Source organism: Rosa chinensis, chromosome 7 (genome assembly GCF_002994745.2).
Source record: "Rosa chinensis cultivar Old Blush chromosome 7, RchiOBHm-V2, whole genome shotgun sequence".
Taxonomy (NCBI): Eukaryota; Viridiplantae; Streptophyta; class Magnoliopsida; order Rosales; family Rosaceae; genus Rosa; species Rosa chinensis.
Genome location: NC_037094.1, coordinates 69,424,070 through 69,445,166, shown reverse-complemented (window position 1 = coordinate 69,445,166; position 21,097 = coordinate 69,424,070). Strand labels below are relative to the sequence as shown.

Here is a 21,097-nt window from a genome sequence, read left to right as displayed (position 1 = left end):
TCCTCATCATCACCTCCTCTTCCTCTTTTTCTTCCACCGATCCCTACCAAACCTTTCTTAATTGACCCCCCAACCTCCCTCTATTTCTCTCCTTTGCAAATTCAAAATAGCGCCAACGCCTCTACACTGTACAATCACAGCGATGAAGCCGTACCAAACCACCAATACCCACAAAATCAGCGCGTCAAATCTCAGCTGCAGACCTGTCAGAGCAACCAATGGACAACCCACCACGTCTCTCTCTCAAAGCCTCTAACTTTATTGCCGCAACCACCGTGCATGGCGCCCAAACTCGCCGCTGCCGCAACCACTATGACCTCCTTTTCCTCTCTTTGCCCTCTGCAGTCTGCCCAAGTTCGACCTTGTCACCGCCTTCTTGGGCCGCCGCACTACCCAGTTCCATGAAAGATTCGGGCTTGAAGCCCAATTTGGGTTCCCAAAGTTTCTTTCTTTTCACTTCTATTGCTTTTTCCTATTTCTGTTTAATAGATGGGTAGGCTGTGGTGGTGTGGGAGAGGGTGGCTGGAACAAAGAAGAAGGAAGTCAAGTGGGTAGTAACAATTTGGGGATTTGAATTGGGGAGAAGTAGCGATAGAGATAGAGGAGGGTAAAAGGAATAGAGCACTGGAAAAAGAAGGTCATAACTCTTTTTTGGCTTAATTAAAGAAGGGATTGGTGGTTGGGCGGTGGTTATGTTATGGTGGTTAGACGGTGGTTCTGTTATGCCTTGGATTTTGGGTGTGAAGAAGAAGGTAGGAAGAAAAGAAAAGAAAAGAATAAAAGAAATTAAAAAGAAAAAAGGAAGGTAGCTAGAAAGAACACAGGGATATATATTGGATATTTCACCATCCACCTAGCTTACGTGCAGGCGAGTTGGCGTCTAATTTTGTGCCACATAGGCTAGTTAATAGAGCATTTGTATGGAGTAGACCCATTAGGTGGAAACTGAGAGGCCAGGGAGTTTTTGGATGAAATTAGTGTGAGGGACTGAACTGATTTTTGAGGAAAGGTATAGGGAGTAAACATATGATAGTCCAGAAAAGAACCCACACTACTACGGAAATTGAAACAGACGACGGCTAAAAACTATCGTCTGATATGGAGGTTGACCGTCGTATATCGAGGCGCCGTCTTGTTTAGCTCCAAAACTAGCTTGGTGTGCAAACCGTCTCTTTTGCTGCTGTGATTGCGTAGATGTGCAATCACCGTGGGGTGCAGTCGTCGGGGAGTCCCTTAACCTGACTTCTTCTCAAGCGTTGTGGACGAGGAGAGCACCAACCTCGTCACAAGGCTCTTTTCTATGCCTTTCGGAAAAGGACTTCTTGCCTTACGGGTAAGGGCTTTAGTTGTGATCTCTTGCGTTCACCAAATCGATACTTAGTGTTGTAGACTAAGCAGAGCAATCACTGGGAAGTTGGGAGAAAGCACGGGTTTTGCTAAAGCGTGACTTTAGCTTCGCTGGGTTGCAGGTAGGTTTGCTCCGGAGAGGCTTTGATAATCTGAGAGATTGATTGATTGAAGAGTTGTCCTTGATTCGTCCTTGAAACCTAGTATTTATACCTTAGGGTTTTCGACTGTTCCTTGCCATAGAAGGATTATTGATTGAAGTTTCCTATTCAATCTATGCTACCTGACTCCAATAAGGGCTCGTTTTCCTTATGGATCTCGAAATGGGTGAAGCTGTAACCCAAATCCAAGTAGGCTTATTTTTGGGCAGCAGGTATCGGCCCGCTATGCTAAATCCCCTAAAGGGATCTTGCCAAAAATAGTTTTGGGCTCAAACACGTCTGATGAAGGTCGATTGTGAGGAACCGTCGTATGAAGGGATCGGCAACATGCTAGTAGCCAGTCGACAGCATTTAGGGCTGGCATTTTCAACAGAGACAAACCAACCAACCGAATCAGAGCCGAACCAAAGAAGTTGGTAACCAACACTGTCGGTAACCGAACTCTTGGTACGGTACAACCGTACCAACTCCACATACACGATACGGTAATGGTTTCAATTTTTGTATATACATGGTATACCGTATCAACCGAACTCATATACAATTAATTAATTACTCATTGTTCAAGTAAATCCAGAATATGTGTCTGGCCCAAACTCGAGGTTACTTGCTCTAGTTGAAATAGGGTTTATATTAGAGATATTCTCGGAGAATCTTAGAAGATATCCAATCAATGTACGATTATGTTTTCATGTACAACTCTATCTCTATGCTTGTAATCCTCTATATAAAGAGGCCCCTATTATCAATGAAAGCACGAATCAATTCTCTCCCAATTCAGTTTTCCTTAAACATGTTATCAGCACGAAGCCCTAACCCTGAAACAAATAGCCAAACCCTGATTCAAGAAGCTAAAAACCTTGAATCCGAATACAAAACCTTGAAGCCTTTTCTGCCTCCACCTTACAATTGAAGAACTCGATTCCAGGAATCCAGAACCGGCGGCGGCACCCCAAGAACCGGCCGGAAACCTACCGAACCTGCCACAGGAAGCTCCATACAACCCGCAGCAAATATGCCACCGGTTCACCATCTTCCGGACCTCCAATTTCCACAAAATTTTGTCAGAAGAAGCCCCTCGATGTGATAATACAGGAACCAGAAGAAATATGACAAAAACCAGCCAAAATCTTGATGAACCGGCCGACTGCAAGTCCGGCAGAAAAACTGGCAGAAGGAAAAGAGAAAGAAAAAAAAAACAAAGAGAAAGGAAAAGAAGCCCAGAAGCCCAAGAAGCATAAAAGCCCAAGACCAAGCCCAAGCCCACTGACGCAGACCCACAGCCACGTCAGCACAGGGCCACAGCCACGTCAGCAGAACATTCATCTGCCACGTCTGCAATCGGGGACCCACTTCCACATCAGCATCTGGGACCCACCGCCACGTCAGCACCCTGGGACCCAATGACACGTCAGCATACAGGGGCCCACTGCCACGTCAGCTCGGTCAGCATCTGGTCAACAGTCAACAATCAACGACCGCCGGCGACTTTTCCGGCGACTTTTTCCTACCACTTTTTCCGGTCAAATTTTCCGGCGACCTATTTCGAGGTATTTTTTACTAAACGTTCCCCTTTTTTTAGAGTTTTTAAATTCAATTTCTCTTCTTTTTCGGGGACTTGCAACATCCCTTCTTCTACCCCCCTTTCTTCATCATAGGGGAGACCTAATTAAGCCGAACTATGGGGGTTCGTGCTCACTCCAAGCTTAGAGCTTGTTGAGATCTCCAAACTTAGAGTTTGTAGAGAATTTATGATCGACCACTTACGTCATTGTTTCGATCTAATCCAATACCCCTTGGAATTGAATTTCTTGGAAGCAATTACGCTCAGAAATTCCTAATTTCTTGGGAGCGACTACGCTCAGAAATTTTATATGTTTTCGTGGTAGCCTTTTACGCTCCGAAACTAACCCTAATTTCTTGTTCTCTTTCAGGATGAGTAACCTGAAAAAATTGGACTTTGCTCCATTGGGAACTACTGGCTCTGGATATCGCAGGTGGGTTCGTGAAGTCCGCCAGCATCTCAAGGCTGATGGAATTCTAAATACGATTCTCGAGCCTAGCCAGGACGTGCTAACTGTTGAGCAAGCTCAAGCTTTGGAAGCCAATAGAGCAGCCTTAGAGGCAAATAAGGCGAAAGCCATCATCCTAATGACTCGTCATATGGATGATCCGCTCCAGTACGAGTGTATGAATGAAGAAGACCCCAGAAGGCTGTGGGTCTCACTCGATGAAAGATTTGGCAACGTCTGTAACTCCCTACTTCCTGACCTAGAAGTGAGATGACATAGCCTCCGCTTCTGTGATTTCAAGTCAGTTCTTGACTACAACTCGGAAGCACTTCGCATTAAATCCTTAATGGAATTCTGTGGTAAAGAGATCACAAATGCGATATTGATTGAGAAGACTCTCTCTACCTTCCCCGTCTCTGCATTGATGGTTGCTAAGAACTATCGAATCGATGTTACTGCAAGACGAATCACAAGGTTTCATGAGCTCATTGGAGCTATGAATGTCGCTGAAAAGCATGACAACATCCTTGTGAAGAACTATAATTCGAGATCCGTGGGAACATAGCATATTCCGGAATCCAATTATAGTCGCGCACCAAAGAGAGGGCGCCAAGAGCGAAACCCTAATCTTAGGAATAAATTTGGACGTTCTGGTCCATATAATCGCTCTACTTGGGAAGGTAATCGCCAAAATAGGCGAACACGGAACCGAAGAGGTCAACGTGGAAAGAGAGAGGGAGGCAACGCCTCTGGCCATGTTGGTGGAGCCACCAACACTAAGAGCCATTTAAATGACTCTTTCAAAGCGCCTCAATCAATGGAGTTTGAGCAAAGAGATGTATGTTCTCGATGTGGAGTGTCTGATCATTGGGCACACATTTGTAGAGCTCGTGAAGAAATCGTCACCGCCTACAAAGCATATTGTGAAGCAAGAGAAGCTCACTATATGGAACAAGATGATCAAGAAGATGATCTAAAGTGAAGGGTTGAAGACTACAAATCTGGCTGGGATCAATAGATCGCCAATTCTGTTTAAGTCTTTATTTTTCCAAGAGATGTAATAGGCAATTGTCATATACTTTGTAGTTAATGCCAATGGTTTAAGTCTATCTTCAAAGTAGGCTCACCCAAAATAAGTGTGATGTCTAGGAAGGTTATGAGATTAGTGGTACTTAAGCGAGCCTTGCTCCACCGACATCTCTCTACTCACCTGGTCACATTTATTTTGGAATTACCGAAAGAAGTTAGACGACTACCATTGTTTTGCATTAGCTAGCATTTTGGATTAGATTTTCTTTGGTCAAAGAGACAATGATGTAACTTTGTTGGCTTATGAATAAAATTTCGGGTTCTTTATGACTCCATTTTGATTCTGAGCATATGACTTTTGTGACTACGATGGCTGGGCCATAAGTATTAATTCAAGGACATGGAATAGCTCAAGTTCCACTTGCCAAATGGCACCTTAATTACTGTCACATAAACTCTCTACGCTCCTAGGGCCAATCGCACCTATGAATAGCCAACAGATTCCATGTGAAAATGCATGTAGAGAACGGAAATGAGTTCCTTTGCAATACCTCTAATGATTGCGAACAAAGGCGCATCTTAGAGAAATTTATGTGTCTCTCTAGTGGACTCTATGTCACTATTCGAGCTATTAAATCCAATAAAGTTATGAGAGAAGATCTCTTAGATTTAGACACATATTGGCTTTGCCACGACAGGATAGGTCATCCTGGTCATGATATGATGATCCATCTACAAAAGACTTCACATGGATATCTTTTCTCTCGAGTGAAATGAAGCATGAATAAAAAGTTGATTTCTGGACTAAGTGTGACCGACGCAGCTGCCTAGGGCACCGCCTCCGTCCACCACCAGCCTAGGGCTGGCGCAGTCCCTATCCATGACGCCATGGATGGCGTCCATCATGGTGATGGTGCCCTAAGTGATGCTGCAATCACCAACTTGCTTCAAATTGCTTTTCAGACGCTCAGGCCCAACCAAAATTCTCATTGGTTGCTTCTAAAGCCTCTCGCTCGTTTTACAAAGCCCGTTCCATAGGGAAATTAGGACTGAGACCGTCCTATGCAAAGGATATGAAAATACTCATTATGTTCTTACATAGAATCATGGATTCTATGGACTGATTCAACCAACTTGCGGACATTTAAATATCTCATGATATTGGTTGATACGCAAACACGATGGTCATGTGTTGTGCCATTGTCCACATGTAAATGCTGCTTATGCTACACTCCTAGCAAATAACATATGACAACTGGCTCACTCCCCGGATCATCCTAATTCCGTCAATTGGACTTGACGATGCTAGAGAGTTTACATCGAAGACTTTCGATGGTTATTGCATTGGGACTAATGTTGGACATTATATTCCCATAAACACACCCAATTGGTCTCGCGGAAACGACTACGATGGTAGTCCGGACATTGGTAATGAGCATTAATTTCCTTATATCCGCTTGGGGTGATGCAATATCGCATGCAGCTATGCTAATTCGTCTACAACCCACCTCCACTCAACCTACCTTTGCGTTACAGCTAGTGACTGGGTACCAGTATCGTACTTACGCATATTTGAGTGTGTCTTTATGTGCCAATTGCGCCGCCACAGCGCTCTATAATGGGTCCTTATAGACGAATGAGCAACTCAGTTGGATTTGAGCCTCCAAAAATCGTCCTCCACTTCATGCCCTTGCTAGGCGATCTCCTTACCGCTAGATTTGCGGATGTCACTTTGATGAGACAGTCTTCCCATCGTTAGGGGCAGATAAGAACACAGATGTTCAGCAGGAACGACAGGAATTGTCGTGGTCTGTCCCCACTATGTCTCATCTCGATCCCTACTAAAGTGACGAGATCACACAAATATGCTGCAAACATGCCTGCAAGGAAGGACGTCCCTACAAGAGGACGTAGCGCCACCCTACACGGAGGTAGGCATGGGGCCAATGGCAAAGAGAGTGGCACTCTGGCGTTATAGGCCATGGCCCCAGCTAGGATGCGTGGGAGGCCCGTGAGTTCGAATGATACTTTGGCACATTCCAATCCTTTGATCATCAAGACTCAAAATCCGTCTCATGAGTATCTTCCGGGTTATAGTTATCATTGGGGGACGCCTCAACGTCAGAACCTATTGCGGAGAATATAGAGCTCTATGAAACTTACACTAGTGTACATGAGACGTGGGATAAAAACTCCATCATAATTGTTGATGTAGTTGCGCATTTCGTTGCGCATGAGTTTGTTGAGTCAGATGATATCGAACCACGCTCCGTTGATGAATGAATGACAACGTAGAGAAATTTGGCCTAAATGGAAAGATGCGATCCAGGTTAAGTTGGATTCTCTAACGAAGAGGAAGGTTTTTGAGCCAGTGATGCCAACACCTCCTAACATAAAACCTATTGACAGATGGGTCTTCGTTAGAAAGCGTGATGAGAAAAAGAGATGGCAATCTCGCCTTATGGCGTAAGGCTTCTCACAAAACGCCCTGGAATCGACTACTATGAGACATATTCTCTCGTAATGGATGTCATTGCACTCCACTACCCTGTCAGTTTGGTAGTTTCCGAATAACTGAACATGCAGCTTACAAATGTGGTCACTACGTATCTCTATAAGGGTCTAGATACGGAATATACATGAAGGTTCATTGGTGAACTTCAATTACCCATGTCAAGTGGCTCTAGACCACGGAGCGCGTTTACAAAGAGGTTAAAACGCTCGCTAAAATGACTACTTGATTGGGAAGGGATATGCCCACGCGTTTCCATAACAAGTTTTGGATTCCATCGCGGTTCATGTTGGACATGATCTTCATTAGAAGCCCTTAAAGAGTTAAGGGAAACCGCTGAACACTTGAAATCCGATTTTGAGATGAAGGATTATGGGAGAACACGATTATGTCTCGGTTTGGAACTTGAACATCGTGTCGATAGATGCTTAGGCATTTTGACAAGGTCAAACCTTCAAGCACCCCATGATCGTCTGTAGTCTTGATCCTGAAAAGGATCCTCTTCGTCTGAAGGATGATGACGAAGATGTGCTAGAGGCAGAAGTGCCTTACTTGAGTACAATAGGCGCATTATTGTACTTAGCTCAATGCACAAGACCGGACATCTCATATGTTGTGAACTTGTTAGCTAGGTATAGCTGTGCGCCAACGCGACGCCATTGGATTGGTGGAAAAAGATATCTTTCAGTACTTGAGATGTATGATTGATATGAGCTTGTTCTATCCGTACAGAGAGATGATGGATTCAGACCCATCACACACCAGGAACGCCGCCAACACTGGCCTGCGTCCACTATCCCCATCCCAAAACGACATGTGTTTTGGAAGGTTTTGCTGATGTTGGGTATCTCTCTGACCCACACAAAGGTCATTCCCAAAATGGTTAAGTGTTCACCATGGGTAAAGACCGTGATATCTTGGAGGTCTACAGAAATAGACCCTAGTCGCTATATCTTCGAACAATGCAGAGATTATTACTCTTCACAAAGTGGTTCGTGAATGTATATGGATTGGATCCATAATTACGCATGTTCGAACACTTGTGGTTTGAAGTCTACCACAGATGAGCTTACGAGAATTTAAGATAATGCTGCTTGTTTTGAATAAAGAAGCAAATGCTACATCAAAAGCGACAACACCAAGCATAATCAGTAACAACAGACTCTCCTCAAGATCAAAGTGAACTAGGTTCGATCTGAGGACAGTGTGGCAGACTTGCTCACTAAGTCATTGCCTAAATTCCACTTTCGAGAAACATGTTGGTAGCATCTTTTGAGGAAGTTATCCGAACTCCCATGACAGTTGTCATCAAGGGGAGATGCAGACATCAAAGGGAGATGTTTACATGTATGGTCTCGAAACGTGAAGGGTGTGTTGTGCTCTTTTTCCCCTTCGACCGAGGTTATTTTTGTCCCACATGGTTTTTGTTACTCGGCAAGGTTTTTAATGAGGCAACGAGAGGAGCACCACGTTTGGGCGACACAAGGGGGAGTGTTCAAGCAAATCCAAAATATGTGTCTGGCCCAAACTCGAGGTTACTTGCTCTAGTTGAAATATGGTTTATATTAGAGATATTCTCGGAGAATCTTAGGAGATATCCAATCAATGTATGATTATGTTTCCATGTACAACTCTATCTCTATGCTTGTAATCCTCTATATAAAGAGGCCCCTATTATCAATGAAAGCACGAATCAATTCTCTCCCAATTCAGTTTTCCTTAAACACTCATATTTTTTTAATTTTTTATTCTTCTCTCTTCTTCTTTTGGACGCTCACTTCTTCTTTTCTCTTCTCTTTCTTCTTTCTTCTAGTTTTTTTATTCTTTCTGTCCTTCTTCCTGGACGGTCACTTCTTCTTCTCTCTCCTCTTTCTTCTTTCTTCTAGTTTTTTATTCTTCTCTCTTCTTCTTTCTGGACCCTCTCTTATTCTTCTCTCTTCCCTTTCTTCTTTCTTCTAGTTTTTTATTTTTCTCTCTTCTCTTTCTTCTTCTTCTTTCTGGAGACGCTCTTCTTCTTCTCTCTTTCTCGTTCTTTTTTCTTTTTTCTTTTTTCTTTTTTCTGGAGTCTCTCTTCTTCTTCTCTCTTCTCTGAGCCTCTCAAACTCTTCAAAGAAACGCTCTCTCCCTCTCTCTCAGGCACGAGCCCTCGATTCTCAGCCTTTCTCCGGCCATGATGGGATTTCAGTAGCTCTGGTTAAACTGGACTTCCACTCTTCCAGCTCTCTGGCTCTCCCATGATTCTGGGTTTCTGGGTTCAGTAGCAAAAGTGGTAAGTCAAATTTATGGGTTTTGGATTCAGTGATTCTTCAGGCTCGATTTCTGGGTTTTGGATTAAGTGATTCTTCAAGCTCGGTGATTCTTCAACTCTTCACTCTTGTTAGAAACTCGATTGGAAGACCAACCAACCAATACCAACCGAGCTTCTTGGTATACCGATATGTTGGTATACCAACTTCTGTGGCCGGTAATGGGAGAAGATTTTGTGTACCAAACTAGTCCGGTATGGTAGCTGGTTTTGGACTTGCAGCTCCGGTACCGAACTGAACCCAGCCCTAACAGCATTAGCTGTTGTGTGATTGTTATTCAAACAATGGGCAGCTTTATTGCGATTTAGAGGTCGCTTTATTTTGTGTTGTTGTGTGAGTTTTAGTCACACAACGCTCTTTACAAAGCATCTTATCTGTTTTGAATTCAGACAACGGTTGTTTATTTTTGTGTGCATTGTGGGACTTTTATTCACACCACTCCTTTTGTTTATAAGCATCCATTGTCTGTTTTGAATTCAGACGACGGTTGATTAGCCAGATGTAGGCTTTCACACAACATGCCAAAATCAGAAAGTACCAAATGAATAGTAATTAGATTAATATATATCTATATATATATATATTAATTTAATATTGTTATAACCCACATAATTGTACCGAAATGGATTAGACAATGCAAAATAAGGAGCACATTTGTATATGCTACTCCAATAGCAAAATAAGTGAAGATATTTGATCCACCTCCATGGTAGTGTAGTGAAACCAACCAGAATCAAAGAGAACCATCACTACCAAAAAAATGGTCTTTCACGACCCACAAAGTGCATCGTAAAAGACAAATTACGGCACACAAAAAATCGCTGTAAATGGACATGTCTTAGGCGTGCATGAAGTAAGCCATAAAAGACCCCACCAGCAAACTGTGAAAGATAGAAATGAGAGCCATAAAAGGATTTTAGAGATTCTTAATTTTGATTTTGAAATATAAAAGTACTCTGTAATTGATCTCAGAAGCACGTCATGATTGATCTCAGAATCACGCTGTAAAGACAAAAATGAGCGCCGTAAAAGGGTTTTAGAGATTCTTTATTTCGATTTTGAAATATGAAAGCATGTCGTAATTGATCTTAGAAGCACGCGGTGATTGATTAACAAACATACCGTAAATATGGTCATGGATATATTTTTGAACATTTATGGAGTGTAATATTTGCGCCGATTTTTTTTTCCTGTAAATTTTGCGATACCATTTCAAATCTAAATAAATCTGTACAATTTATTGAGATAAAATTGTAGATAACAAACTGCAAGTATCAAATTACAAAATGTAAATTAATTTACTAACAAGAATTCAGTATTGTATAAAACAACTTAATTTACCAACAATTTATTATCATTATGCTAAAATGTCAAACATTCTAGATTAACAAAGAGCATCTTAGATTAGAATTGTCTTTGTTGCAAAAGATAAATCTATATTGATCTAACAGCTGCGGTGGCCATTTAAACATCTTCATATTATGTCTGATGCCAACTTTTACCTGCATAACCAGAACAAAAACAAAAAGAGCAATGAAATGTAGTTTGTTATATTTGTTTTTGGTTCAAGGAAAACTAAAATTCTAAAAATTCAGCAATTAATGTATCATTAGCAAATAGAAGCATTTATCTCCAAAATACCTAATTCACTGTGATCTACTTAATAGGCCATACGATCGTACTTCTTGTGAATGCATAAAGTTTACTAAACTCGCTTGTTAGGTGAGAGGCACATGATGCACCTCAACTTGTGAATCTTTTGATATAATGCTAGCAGACGTAATCGTCATTGTGTCCTTTTTTTTTTTCTTCTTCTATGGAAGTAATCGTCATTGTTTTGGTTATTGCCTACATCGTATGAGCCAACGTCACTCATATCAGGATAATATTTGCTTTGTGATTTATTTCACGCACGTGCAAGATCATTGCTCAAGCATTTGACATTTTACATGTTAATCTTAAATTGACAGCTAATTAGAGTAAGAGTTAATTAAGAAATAAAATCAATTAAAGGACTGTTCGATTAATAAAATACTGTTCATTTACTAAGAATAATAAAAGACTGTTCATTTACTAGATTAATAAAAGACTGTTCGATTACGTATAATACGGGGAGGTGCTATCTCAAGAAGAATACCACACTGGTATTTTTTTTTCCCGATAAAAGAAGGAAATTACAACACAAACAACCAAACCTAAATTGTCAAAAAGAAAAGCCTGACTAGTTGAAAGAGGGAGAGCCTGAAACCAACTCTGAGCATGAGAATCATGTCCGGTCTTTGCTATGGCATCAGCTAAGAAATTTGCTTCACTTTTGGCTGGTATGAACTATGAAGGAAGGAGGCTACATGAGTGAGATTAGGGAGGCTATCGTGAAGAATACCACACTGTTAAGGAAGGACAATTTGCATGTCAGAAACAACTAATTAAAAAAAAAAAAAAAACTTTTTTAATCAACTTGATCAGCAACTTGCGTGCCCTGCCTGCACATTTACTTTGCTTATAAAAGAACAGGCACTCGTATCAATTTTATCCACCGCTTAATTAGTACCGTCAGTTCTATACATTGTTGACGTCCCTTTCATTTCTAGCAGGGTGTGCACTAGATTCCTTTGCATGCATGCAAGATTTCATTTATTGACATCGTTTTTGTTATTAGCTTGGTAATTTGATTTTATATTCCATTTTGAAATCATTTCATCGATCTCTTTCAGGAAAGCCAAGCAATTAGATTGGATCGTCATCAGATATGGCGGGAAATGATGTCTGTTACTGTGGGCGACATCATACTGTTATAGTTGTGGATGACCGCGGGAACTGCATCTTCAGGGTTCCTAGGGTGCTCCGCTCACAAAACCCAGAGGCATATTCACCTCATGTTGTCTCAATCGGATCATTTCATCATCATCGAGGAGAGGATGGAGGCCAGGACGAAGGCAAGGAAGACAGAGAAGGCAACAAAGAAGAATTTCAACTCATGCAAGTCGTGAAAGAGAGGTATTTGAATGAAGTTCTTTCAAGCATGAATAATATAACCATTGAAGAGTTGACCGAAAAAGTTATTGAGCTATCTCATCAAAAGAATGAAGACAATTTGGATAAATTCGTCCGCAATTTTTATGCAAAATCATTTAAACCCGAATTAGCCTTCATGAAGATGATCATGATAGTTGACGGTTGTTTCCTCATTCAACTCTTTAGGAAGTGTAATGATGAGGGACTTAGGAAAAGTGATGACCCTGTATTCAACAGGGATTTCATGTTCAATTTTCTATGCCATGACCTTTTGTTACTAGAAAACCAATTACCTTAGTTTATTCTGGAAATCTTATCTTATATGGCCTTATCCTTGGCAATTGCCAGTCATTCCCGCTCCCTCTCTATTCTCGTCCTTGACTCCTTCATCAAATTGCCATCATTGAAACAAAGTTGTGAATCCTATAAACAACATCTTCTTGAAGACCATCCACAAGATCACCATTGCCGGGGTCATGGCTATGCTAACATCCTGCACATACTCGATCTGTTAGGAGCTACAATCGTTGTTCCAATGATTGTCAAAGATCGGAGCAAGAAGAAAGGTCAAGTCGAACCTATCTTCGACCCAGATGCGCATGAAATGTATTCGACCACCGCTCTCTCAGAGGCAGGCTTTAAATTCAAGAGAAACAAAACAAAGAGCATAATGGACATAGGATTCAAGAAGGGCTGGGTTTTCAAGAATGGAGATATTATGATTCCACAGCTAAATGTCGGAATGCTGTCCGAATCTTTATTTAGAAACCTCATAGCCTTCGAGCAATGCTACCGTGGTTATTCAAACGAAATTACATCTTATGTCATGTTAATGGTCACAGGGGCGGAGGCAGTTCAGGACGAGTGGGGGCCATTGCTCCCATTGAGATTTTGACACTTGGGCTCCTAAGTATACAATTTGCCCCCATCAAGTGGCCATATTTATAATCTTCTAATTCTCAGTTAACTGTTCATCGGCTTATGAACAGTACCAGCTCGAGCTGAGCCGACATTTTGAAATTATGATTTTGCCCTCCATTCTTTGCTTAATTGCGGTTTGGCCTGGGTATAAAAGACGCTGAGGTGATAGAAGCGATCCTTTTTCCCTTTCTTCATTCTTGGCTGATCTTTGCGTTTCTGTTGTTGATAGAGTGAAAAGAGACGGAGAGAATTGCAGAGAATAGGTGCTGTGTGTTGTGATCGTGTTTGTTTTCCTTTTATGGTTTGTTTCGGTGGACGCGACCTTTTTTCTTTCTCTTCGTTTTTGCCTCAGCTCTGCGCTCTTGGGAGAGAGTTGCAGAGAATAGGTTCTGCATGTTGTGATTGTGTTTGTTTTCTTTCCATTTAGGGTTTGTTTGTTCCTTGCATGTGACTGATTTGGGTTTTCGGTGATGCAGGAGTTCATGTTAGTAACGAGAGGGAAGACGAAGATTGGAATTAGATAGAGGAAAGCAGGAGAGTACTTTCTTTGGCGATTTTGTTTTGTTGGCGATTTCGGGTTTGTTTGGTCGTCGGTGAATTAGGGCCTGTCGCTGTTAATTTGGATCAGAGGGTCGGTTTTAGAGAGAGAGAGAGAGAGAGAGAGAGAGAGAGAGAGAGAGAGAGAGAGAGAGAGAGAGAGAGAGAGAGAGAGAGAGAATGGTTGTCGTTCAGATCCAACAAAAAAAAGAAAAAAGAAGAAGAAAGGTTTGTGGTGTTTGAAGAGAGAGAGAGAGAAGAGGATTTGGTTTCGACAGTACCGAATTTGTGGCCTTCGTTTTGGTTTGTTTCTTATTTTCAGTCAGTTTTTTTTTTCTTTTCTTTTTTCCTATGTCATTGTACATTGTTTTTAACCAGCAAATTGATATATGTTTGTTGTCTTAGAAGTACGTCTCTTTCTGTTTTGAAATTGTGATTGTCCCAATATTTTGATAGCTTGGAGATTTATTTGTCTGGTATGAATGTGAAACAAGAATCATTGACAGAGTTCCAGTGGTGATCATGTGCTCAGAGAACATCCTCAGTTGAATCGATAGGTATGTTCTTGGACCAAGCATGATTGTTTGATAGGTATGTTTTTGTTTGATTAAAAAAAAGAAGATGATTATCTGTTGAAATTTTAATTTTATAAACCTCCCGTCTGAGTTTTATGTTAAGAGAGATTTGCATAATATGAGTTGATCAATGAATTTGATAAGATTTTTGAGCTTGATAATCATGGATTTGATCTAGATATGTACCTAATTGTTGTTAGGTTTCTTATGCGTCTAAAGCATACAGTGGCAATTTTTTAGTAGTGTGATCTGTGGTCAAGATGATTTGTGAGTTTTCCTTTTATGTTATGCTTTAGGTGAGATAGCTTATTATATCTTTGACATGAATCTAAGGAAGCAAAACATGAATTTGGGTATTTGGTTTTGATTGTAGTGGTTTGCTAGATAGCTTATTATATCTTTGATTTAATACAGAAAAGCAGCTTCCAAGAGCCGTACTTGAAATCAAGAGCCTGGATGTGTTCTGATCATCATTGTGAGTACCCCTACTTTTGTCTACCTCCAAACTGTGCAAACTTTAATTATTATTCAATTTGCATGAATGAGTTCATAAACATTAGCTCTGTATCAAAATCAGGTAATGAATTTATGGTTTGTATCTGAGTAAAAGAAATTTGATTAGTAAGAGCTAACTGGGAGTGCCTGTTTTGAAGGATGAAAGTTAGAGATAGAAGTTAAAATGGATTTTGTGTTTATGCTTTTGTTTTGAGTTACCCTTTTAGGCTTTTGTTTTGATCTTTGAGTGAGATGTAAAATCAGACTGTGTGGAATTGATCATAGCTATAGCGTTTTCATAATTTGTTTATTCTTTACCTTTGATGTTTCAAAAATTTCCGGTTTTGCACATTTAAACCACTGGAATATTTGTATAAAAGAAGAAGTATCTGAGTAGAAACAAGTAAGAATATGTTTTTGTTAATTTTTTTTCTTTTCTTTTAGAGAATAGTCTGAAAAGATAATGAAGACATAATTTTAACTGTTATTCTTTTACTAGCCCGAATTTGTTTTATGGAATAAGATTTAATCATATAAGACCGCAAATTGGTGTACTGTTATGGAATGATGGAATTAAGTTTGACTAAGTGACTAAAGTCGATGCTTATATTTGAAATAACAATGTATGCATCACACACTAGCACAAATATACTTGAACTTAGCCAAAAGGCCAAGAACATAGATGTGTTTCCAGATACATGGGTGTTTTGTAACCAGATTAGTTTTGGGAAGTATGATGTATGTATTCTTTATGCTACTTCAACAAATGTTACTTCATTTACAATGCTTTTCTGGTGTTCTTGATTGTTAGGTCTTTATTATACATTTCTTAGTTTATGTCATTTATGCTTAACAGAACAAGAAAGAAAGAAAGAGGGTGAGGGAGGTGGGGATTTTGAAGAAGGATCCCGAGATCCTGAAGGAGCAGATTGATAAGTTGAATAAACAAAGTAAGTTTACCTAAAGCTTTTTGTTCAAAGTCATAAGTCTACTTTCATCAGTCTCAAACCAAGAGGTCTGTTAATAGAGTGGTCATAAATACTTATACATCCAGTATTTTGGATATCTAAAAACTATAGAAAGACTGAAAGTGATGCTCATCTAAAAACTAAACTTGGTAAAACAGAGTGTAAGCTGTGTTTGTTTTATTCATCAGCTTATATTTTTACTTATATGAGTTACAGGTTTCTTTCAATATTTTTTAAAACATATATATATACATGTTTTATTTGCTGCTACCTTTTTAGTTAGATTTGTGTCTTCTCTTTTGGTTTGTGTTACTGATTTTCTACTTTTGTCTTGAGTTTTCCAATATGCAATTAGTTAGTTTCCCGTTGTACACACACACACACACACACATGCTTTTTAATATGTGATTTCATTTTCATGTTCGTAACCTCTTCTGTTTCGGATAATATTAGACTCTATCATTTAACAGAAATGGATCAGACAGAATCAACTTCACCAACTCCAGATCATTTCAATAGCGTAGAGACAGATAGAGAAGCATACTAAATCCTAGGCCTACCAAAATAGGAACAAAACAGTAATTAAAAAAATAAGAACACTTGAAGAAAGCTAATCTTTATACACTTTTGATATGTTTACAGTATGCCTTAAACCCTGAAATAAGTGTACCATCTAAATTTCATTCCATTAAGTGTCGTTCTATTTTTCTGAGTTTAAGGTTTCAAAAGAGCATAGAATAATGAATATGATGTAGTCACAAGCTTATAGAAACTTAACAATGAAAGTGAATAAGAGTAGAAGCATTGCTGGAAAGTCAAGTCAAAGCCAGGTAATTGAAATGCAAAAATTTACCATTTTTGGGTGTACTTTCTAAAGTTTCAAAAGGCCAGGTAACTACTGCAAAGTTGGTTTAGCTCTAGAGTTCATGTGTCACTTTTAGCTGTAAACCAAAACTCTTACCTTAATTACTTGCATAACTGGGTAGTACTATGGGATCATGCAGAAAAAACAAAAATATCAATGGCCCTCCTTGCTTATATTCTTCCAGGTCCTATCCTTACTACTAGAATTGATGTATTGGCAATTGTTTTTTTCCTTTACAATCTTCTTATTGAGCTCTCCACTTCCCCTTTCTGAATTTGTCACAATGAAACATACTATTTTCATAATTGAATGTTTCTAGATGGTACAACAATATGCAAATGTCATCCACTACAAACTCAATTTCTAGATTCAAAATATTTTGTACTCGCCAAAGTAAGTACAGACCTTTAATTAAGTGTAGTCAATTAAATTTGGATTTGTTTAGGATTTGAATTTTTCCATGGATTAGTTTGATTTCTGAATAAATCTTGCAATTTTGTTTTGCTTTGTTGTGCATTTTCAGCTTTGTGATCAAATGATTTGCAGTGACACAGAAGTTGTAACATGGGAAAACAACAGAAAACACAACTTATTTGACATAAGTGCTAATCCTCTATTTTGATGACAGGGAAGGCAGCATTAAACCAGCGGCATCATCCATGGAAACCTTCAACAAAGAGAAAACAAACTAAAGTGTGATGACACTTTTTATGTACAAAGAACTGGAGGAAGCAACTTTTTGCACAACCTCCACAGCTGTTAACTACCAGGCTAACAACCTTTTGGCAACACATATGCTAACAGACATCATCATCTATTTTTAACAAATACATCAAGCAATAATTGTAATTAAGTTAGCCTACAACTGTACCTATTTTTTGCAAGCTGTTCGAACAGCAAATGTAAGTATCTTTTGAACATTATTACCACAATATCTACATTAGTGGTGATGTTACTAAAACATGATCTATATCTTATGTTATAAAACTTACTTCTTAGCTATATTCTGCATCCTTAAAACTGTCAGATTCTATTCCAAAACCCGCAGCAACGTGCGGGCACCTATTCTAGTATAAACAACATATATGATATATGTATATATATTGTGTTTGGTGTTCCCATAATGGTACAATTCAAACTTCAAAGCCCACAAAGGCACAAATATGTAGATTGAAAGTTCAAACCGTCTAAACATATCATGATATCAACAGGCCCACAACACACAACTCCCACAAACCGACGGAAAAAACAAGAAAAAGGGGAGCATGTAGCTTATTGTGCAACCCCATTCAACATATATATTCAAACTCAACTACCAAAACCAGCACTCTGCACTCAAAGTCAATAACCAAGTACCAACTGATATTGATGGCTTCCTAGTTGTTGCGATGGCTACGTTTCTCAAACCCCATATATCAATATCTCTTTGTTAATCAAACTCAACTACCAAAGCCAGCACTCAGGTTGATTAATTTGTTTGTTTCTTTTCTACTGTTTTTCTTCTCCTCTGTGGCTCTGTTCTTGTGTAGACTTATTGAGAACAATGTGAATTGATGACTTGATGTTCTATCATCAGTATCATGTATTCATGTTATGATGTTGATAGTATAATTTGATTGCTCTGTTTTTGTGTTGAAAGATTTTATTGCCATTGTTTTTATCTCTTTTCTTTTTGCATGCCCGGAAGGATGGAAGTGTGGAACTCTATAAGCATATACTAATATTTTTGATAGACTACATATGATTTTGTTTACTATATTGATCGTTTCTTAGTTTTCAAACAATTTTACTTACACTTTAATCATCTAATGTAGTTGTAAATTGTGTGAAAGAGTCATGGAAAGATTCTCTAAAAGAAAATCAGACATGCTACCACCCCTTGAAGATAGTGTAATGTCAAAGAATAGTCGTGTTCGGGTAGAAATAAACTTGGCAGATCTTCCTTCAGATCCTGGATTACGAACCAGAATTTCAGATTACGATCCAAACATTCGAGACCAAGTTCGAAGAGAATATCCGCAAAGGGGTCCTTGTCAGCCCAGGGAACACAAATGTCTTCAAACCAAGTGTGGAGCTTTGAAACGAAGGTTTATATCTACTTGGTTCGATGATTTTCCTAATTGGTTGGAATATAGTATAAACAAAGATCATGCATATTGTTTGTGCTGCTGCCTATTTAAAGCAAACATCGAAGAACAAGCAGGTGGTGATGCATTTACTAGTGATGGTTTTTGAAATTGGAAGAAGAAAGAAAGATTATATGATCATGTTGGAGACCATAATAGTGCTCATAATCAAGCTTTGAAAAAGTGTGAAGCCTTGATGAATGAAGGACAACACATTCGAAATATCATCCACAAGAATGCTAAGCAATCCAGAACAGATTATCGAATTTGACTCACTGCATCAGTTAATTGCATTCGGTTTCTTTTAAGACAAGGCCTTGCAGTCCGGGGCCATGATGAGTAAGACAATTCAAGCAATGAAGGTAACTTTCTTGAGCTTTTGCAATTTAATTTCTTGCTGATCATGATGAAGAAGTTAGAGTTGTTGCATTGAAAAATGCTCCAGAAAACCTCAAAATGACATCACCAATGATTCAAAAAGACATAGTAAATGCTACTGCAGTTGAAACCACAAATGCTATAATTAGAGACATGGATAATGCATTATTCTCTATTCTAGTTGATGAAGCTAGAGATGTTTCTATAAAAGAGCAGATGGCTGTTATCTTTCGTTATGTGGATAAGAATGGTTCTGTGATTGAACGTTTCATTGGCATTGAACATGTTGCCAATACCACTGCCATTACACTTAAAGAAGCTATAGATGCATTGCTTTGTAAACATAGTTTAAGCATATCAAGTTTACGTGGTCAGGATTTCGACGAGCCAGTAATATGAGTGGGGAACTTAATGGCTTAAGGACACTTATTTTGAAGGAGAATTCCTCTGCTTTCTATGTCCATTGTTTTGCACATCAGCTTCAGTTAGCTTTGGTGGCTGTAGCAAAGAAACATAGCATTGTAGGTGCCTTCTTCACATCAGTTGGTCATGTTGTAAATATTGTTGGTGCATCTTCTAAATGGCGTGACATTGTTCGAGAAAAACAGTCTCTCAAAGTTGTTCAAGCATTGAAAGTTGGAGAACTTTCAAGTGGAAGAGGCTTAAATCAAGAAATTGAGATTAAGTGTTCAGCCGATACAAGTTGGAGCTCACATTATGGTACGCTCATAAACTTTACTGCCATGTTCTCTCCCATAATTGATGTGCTAGATGAAATTGCATTTGACAAAGTAGGTTCTGATCAGAAACATGATGCATTTATTTCATTGGGGCTATTGCAATCTTTTGATTTCATATTTAGTCTGCACTTGATGAGGATTGTACTTTAATTGGAATTAGTCATGAGTTGTCACAAGCCTTGCAAAAAGATGATCAAGATCTAGGAAATGCAATGGATTTAGTGAAAATTTGCAAGAGAAAATTGCAAGATATGAGGGATAATGGATGTGATTCTTTACTAGAGCAGGTTGTTGGCTTTTGTGGCAAGGAAAATATTATGGTTCCCAACATGAGTGATCAGCATCTATGTAAATGGAAATCAAAACGCAAAAGTCCAGAAATCACAAATCTGCACTATTATCGCTTTGATTTCTTTTGTGCTGTGATAGATCTCCGACTTCAAGAGCTAAACAATCATTTCAATGAGGTTAATACTGAGCTACTCCTTTATTTGGCATGTTTACGTCCGAATCATTCATTTTCTTCTTTCAACAAGCAACGTTTGATGCTTCTTGCTCAATTTTATCCGGATGATTTTTCTACATCAGATTTGCTGGTACTACAATCTCAGCGTGATATTTATATTGATGATATGCAATCTAACACAAAGTTTCAAGACTTGCAAGGAATTTCTTTTCTAGCACAGAAACTTGTCGAGACAGGAAAGCACAAGATATATCTATTTGTCTATCTACTCATAACCTTGGCACTAGTACTTCCAGTTGCAACAGCCACAGTTGAAAGAGCATTCTCTGCCATGAACATCATAAAAAATCGAATGCGAAATTGAATGGGAGATCAGTGGTTGAATGATAGCTTAACGGTATACCTTGAGAAAGATATATTCAATGCCATTGACAATGAGCCTATAATTCAACGATTCCAAAACATGACTCCTTGTTGAGGACAGCTATAGATGACTTGAGTAGTATTTTTTCTGTTTTGTTAGGAAATATTGATTGTCTTTTGTGCTAGGAAATAGCTCAAGTCTTTTTTGTATAATGCGAATCATTTTTGTGTATTATATGCACTAATTGCAAATACATGGGATGTATTTTGGTTCATCAATG

General features: G+C 39.1%; 1 protein-coding gene and 1 long non-coding RNA gene across 3 annotated transcripts; both read left to right on the top strand.

Moving 5' to 3' along the window:
• The first annotated feature begins 13,464 nt into the window (after positions 1-13,464).
• Positions 13,465-17,653, top strand: LOC112180055. Of its 2 annotated transcripts, XR_005804058.1 has the most exons (6): positions 13,465-13,689; positions 13,780-14,143; positions 14,297-14,397; positions 14,830-14,890; positions 15,767-15,860; positions 17,372-17,653. It is a non-coding gene; the product is annotated as an uncharacterized LOC112180055 (long non-coding RNA). The 2 variants fall into 2 exon arrangements; XR_002928037.2 differs by having other exon boundaries at positions 13,780-14,397.
• A 1,684-nt stretch (positions 17,654-19,337) lies between these two features.
• On the top strand, positions 19,338-20,817 carry LOC112178492. The gene is made up of 3 exons (XM_024316630.1): positions 19,338-19,637; positions 19,727-20,038; positions 20,110-20,817. The coding sequence occupies exons 1-3, from the start codon at positions 19,338-19,340 to the stop codon at positions 20,815-20,817; spliced, it is 1,320 nt and encodes a 439-aa protein (XP_024172398.1).
• Positions 20,818-21,097: the final 280 nt, after the last annotated feature.

What these genes read in the sequence shown, in the direction of transcription:
- LOC112178492 (XM_024316630.1), top strand. Translation starts at nt 19,338, where the DNA reads ATGATTCAAAAAGACATAGTAAATGCTACTGCAGTTGAAACCACAAAT. An exon ending in GTCAGGATTTCGACGAGCCA is followed by an intron (nt 19,638 to 19,726) that starts GTAATATGAGTG and finishes TTTGCACATCAG; the next exon opens with CTTCAGTTAGCTTTGGTGGC. An exon ending in ATGAAATTGCATTTGACAAA is followed by an intron (nt 20,039 to 20,109) that starts GTAGGTTCTGAT and finishes TTTCATATTTAG; the next exon opens with TCTGCACTTGATGAGGATTG.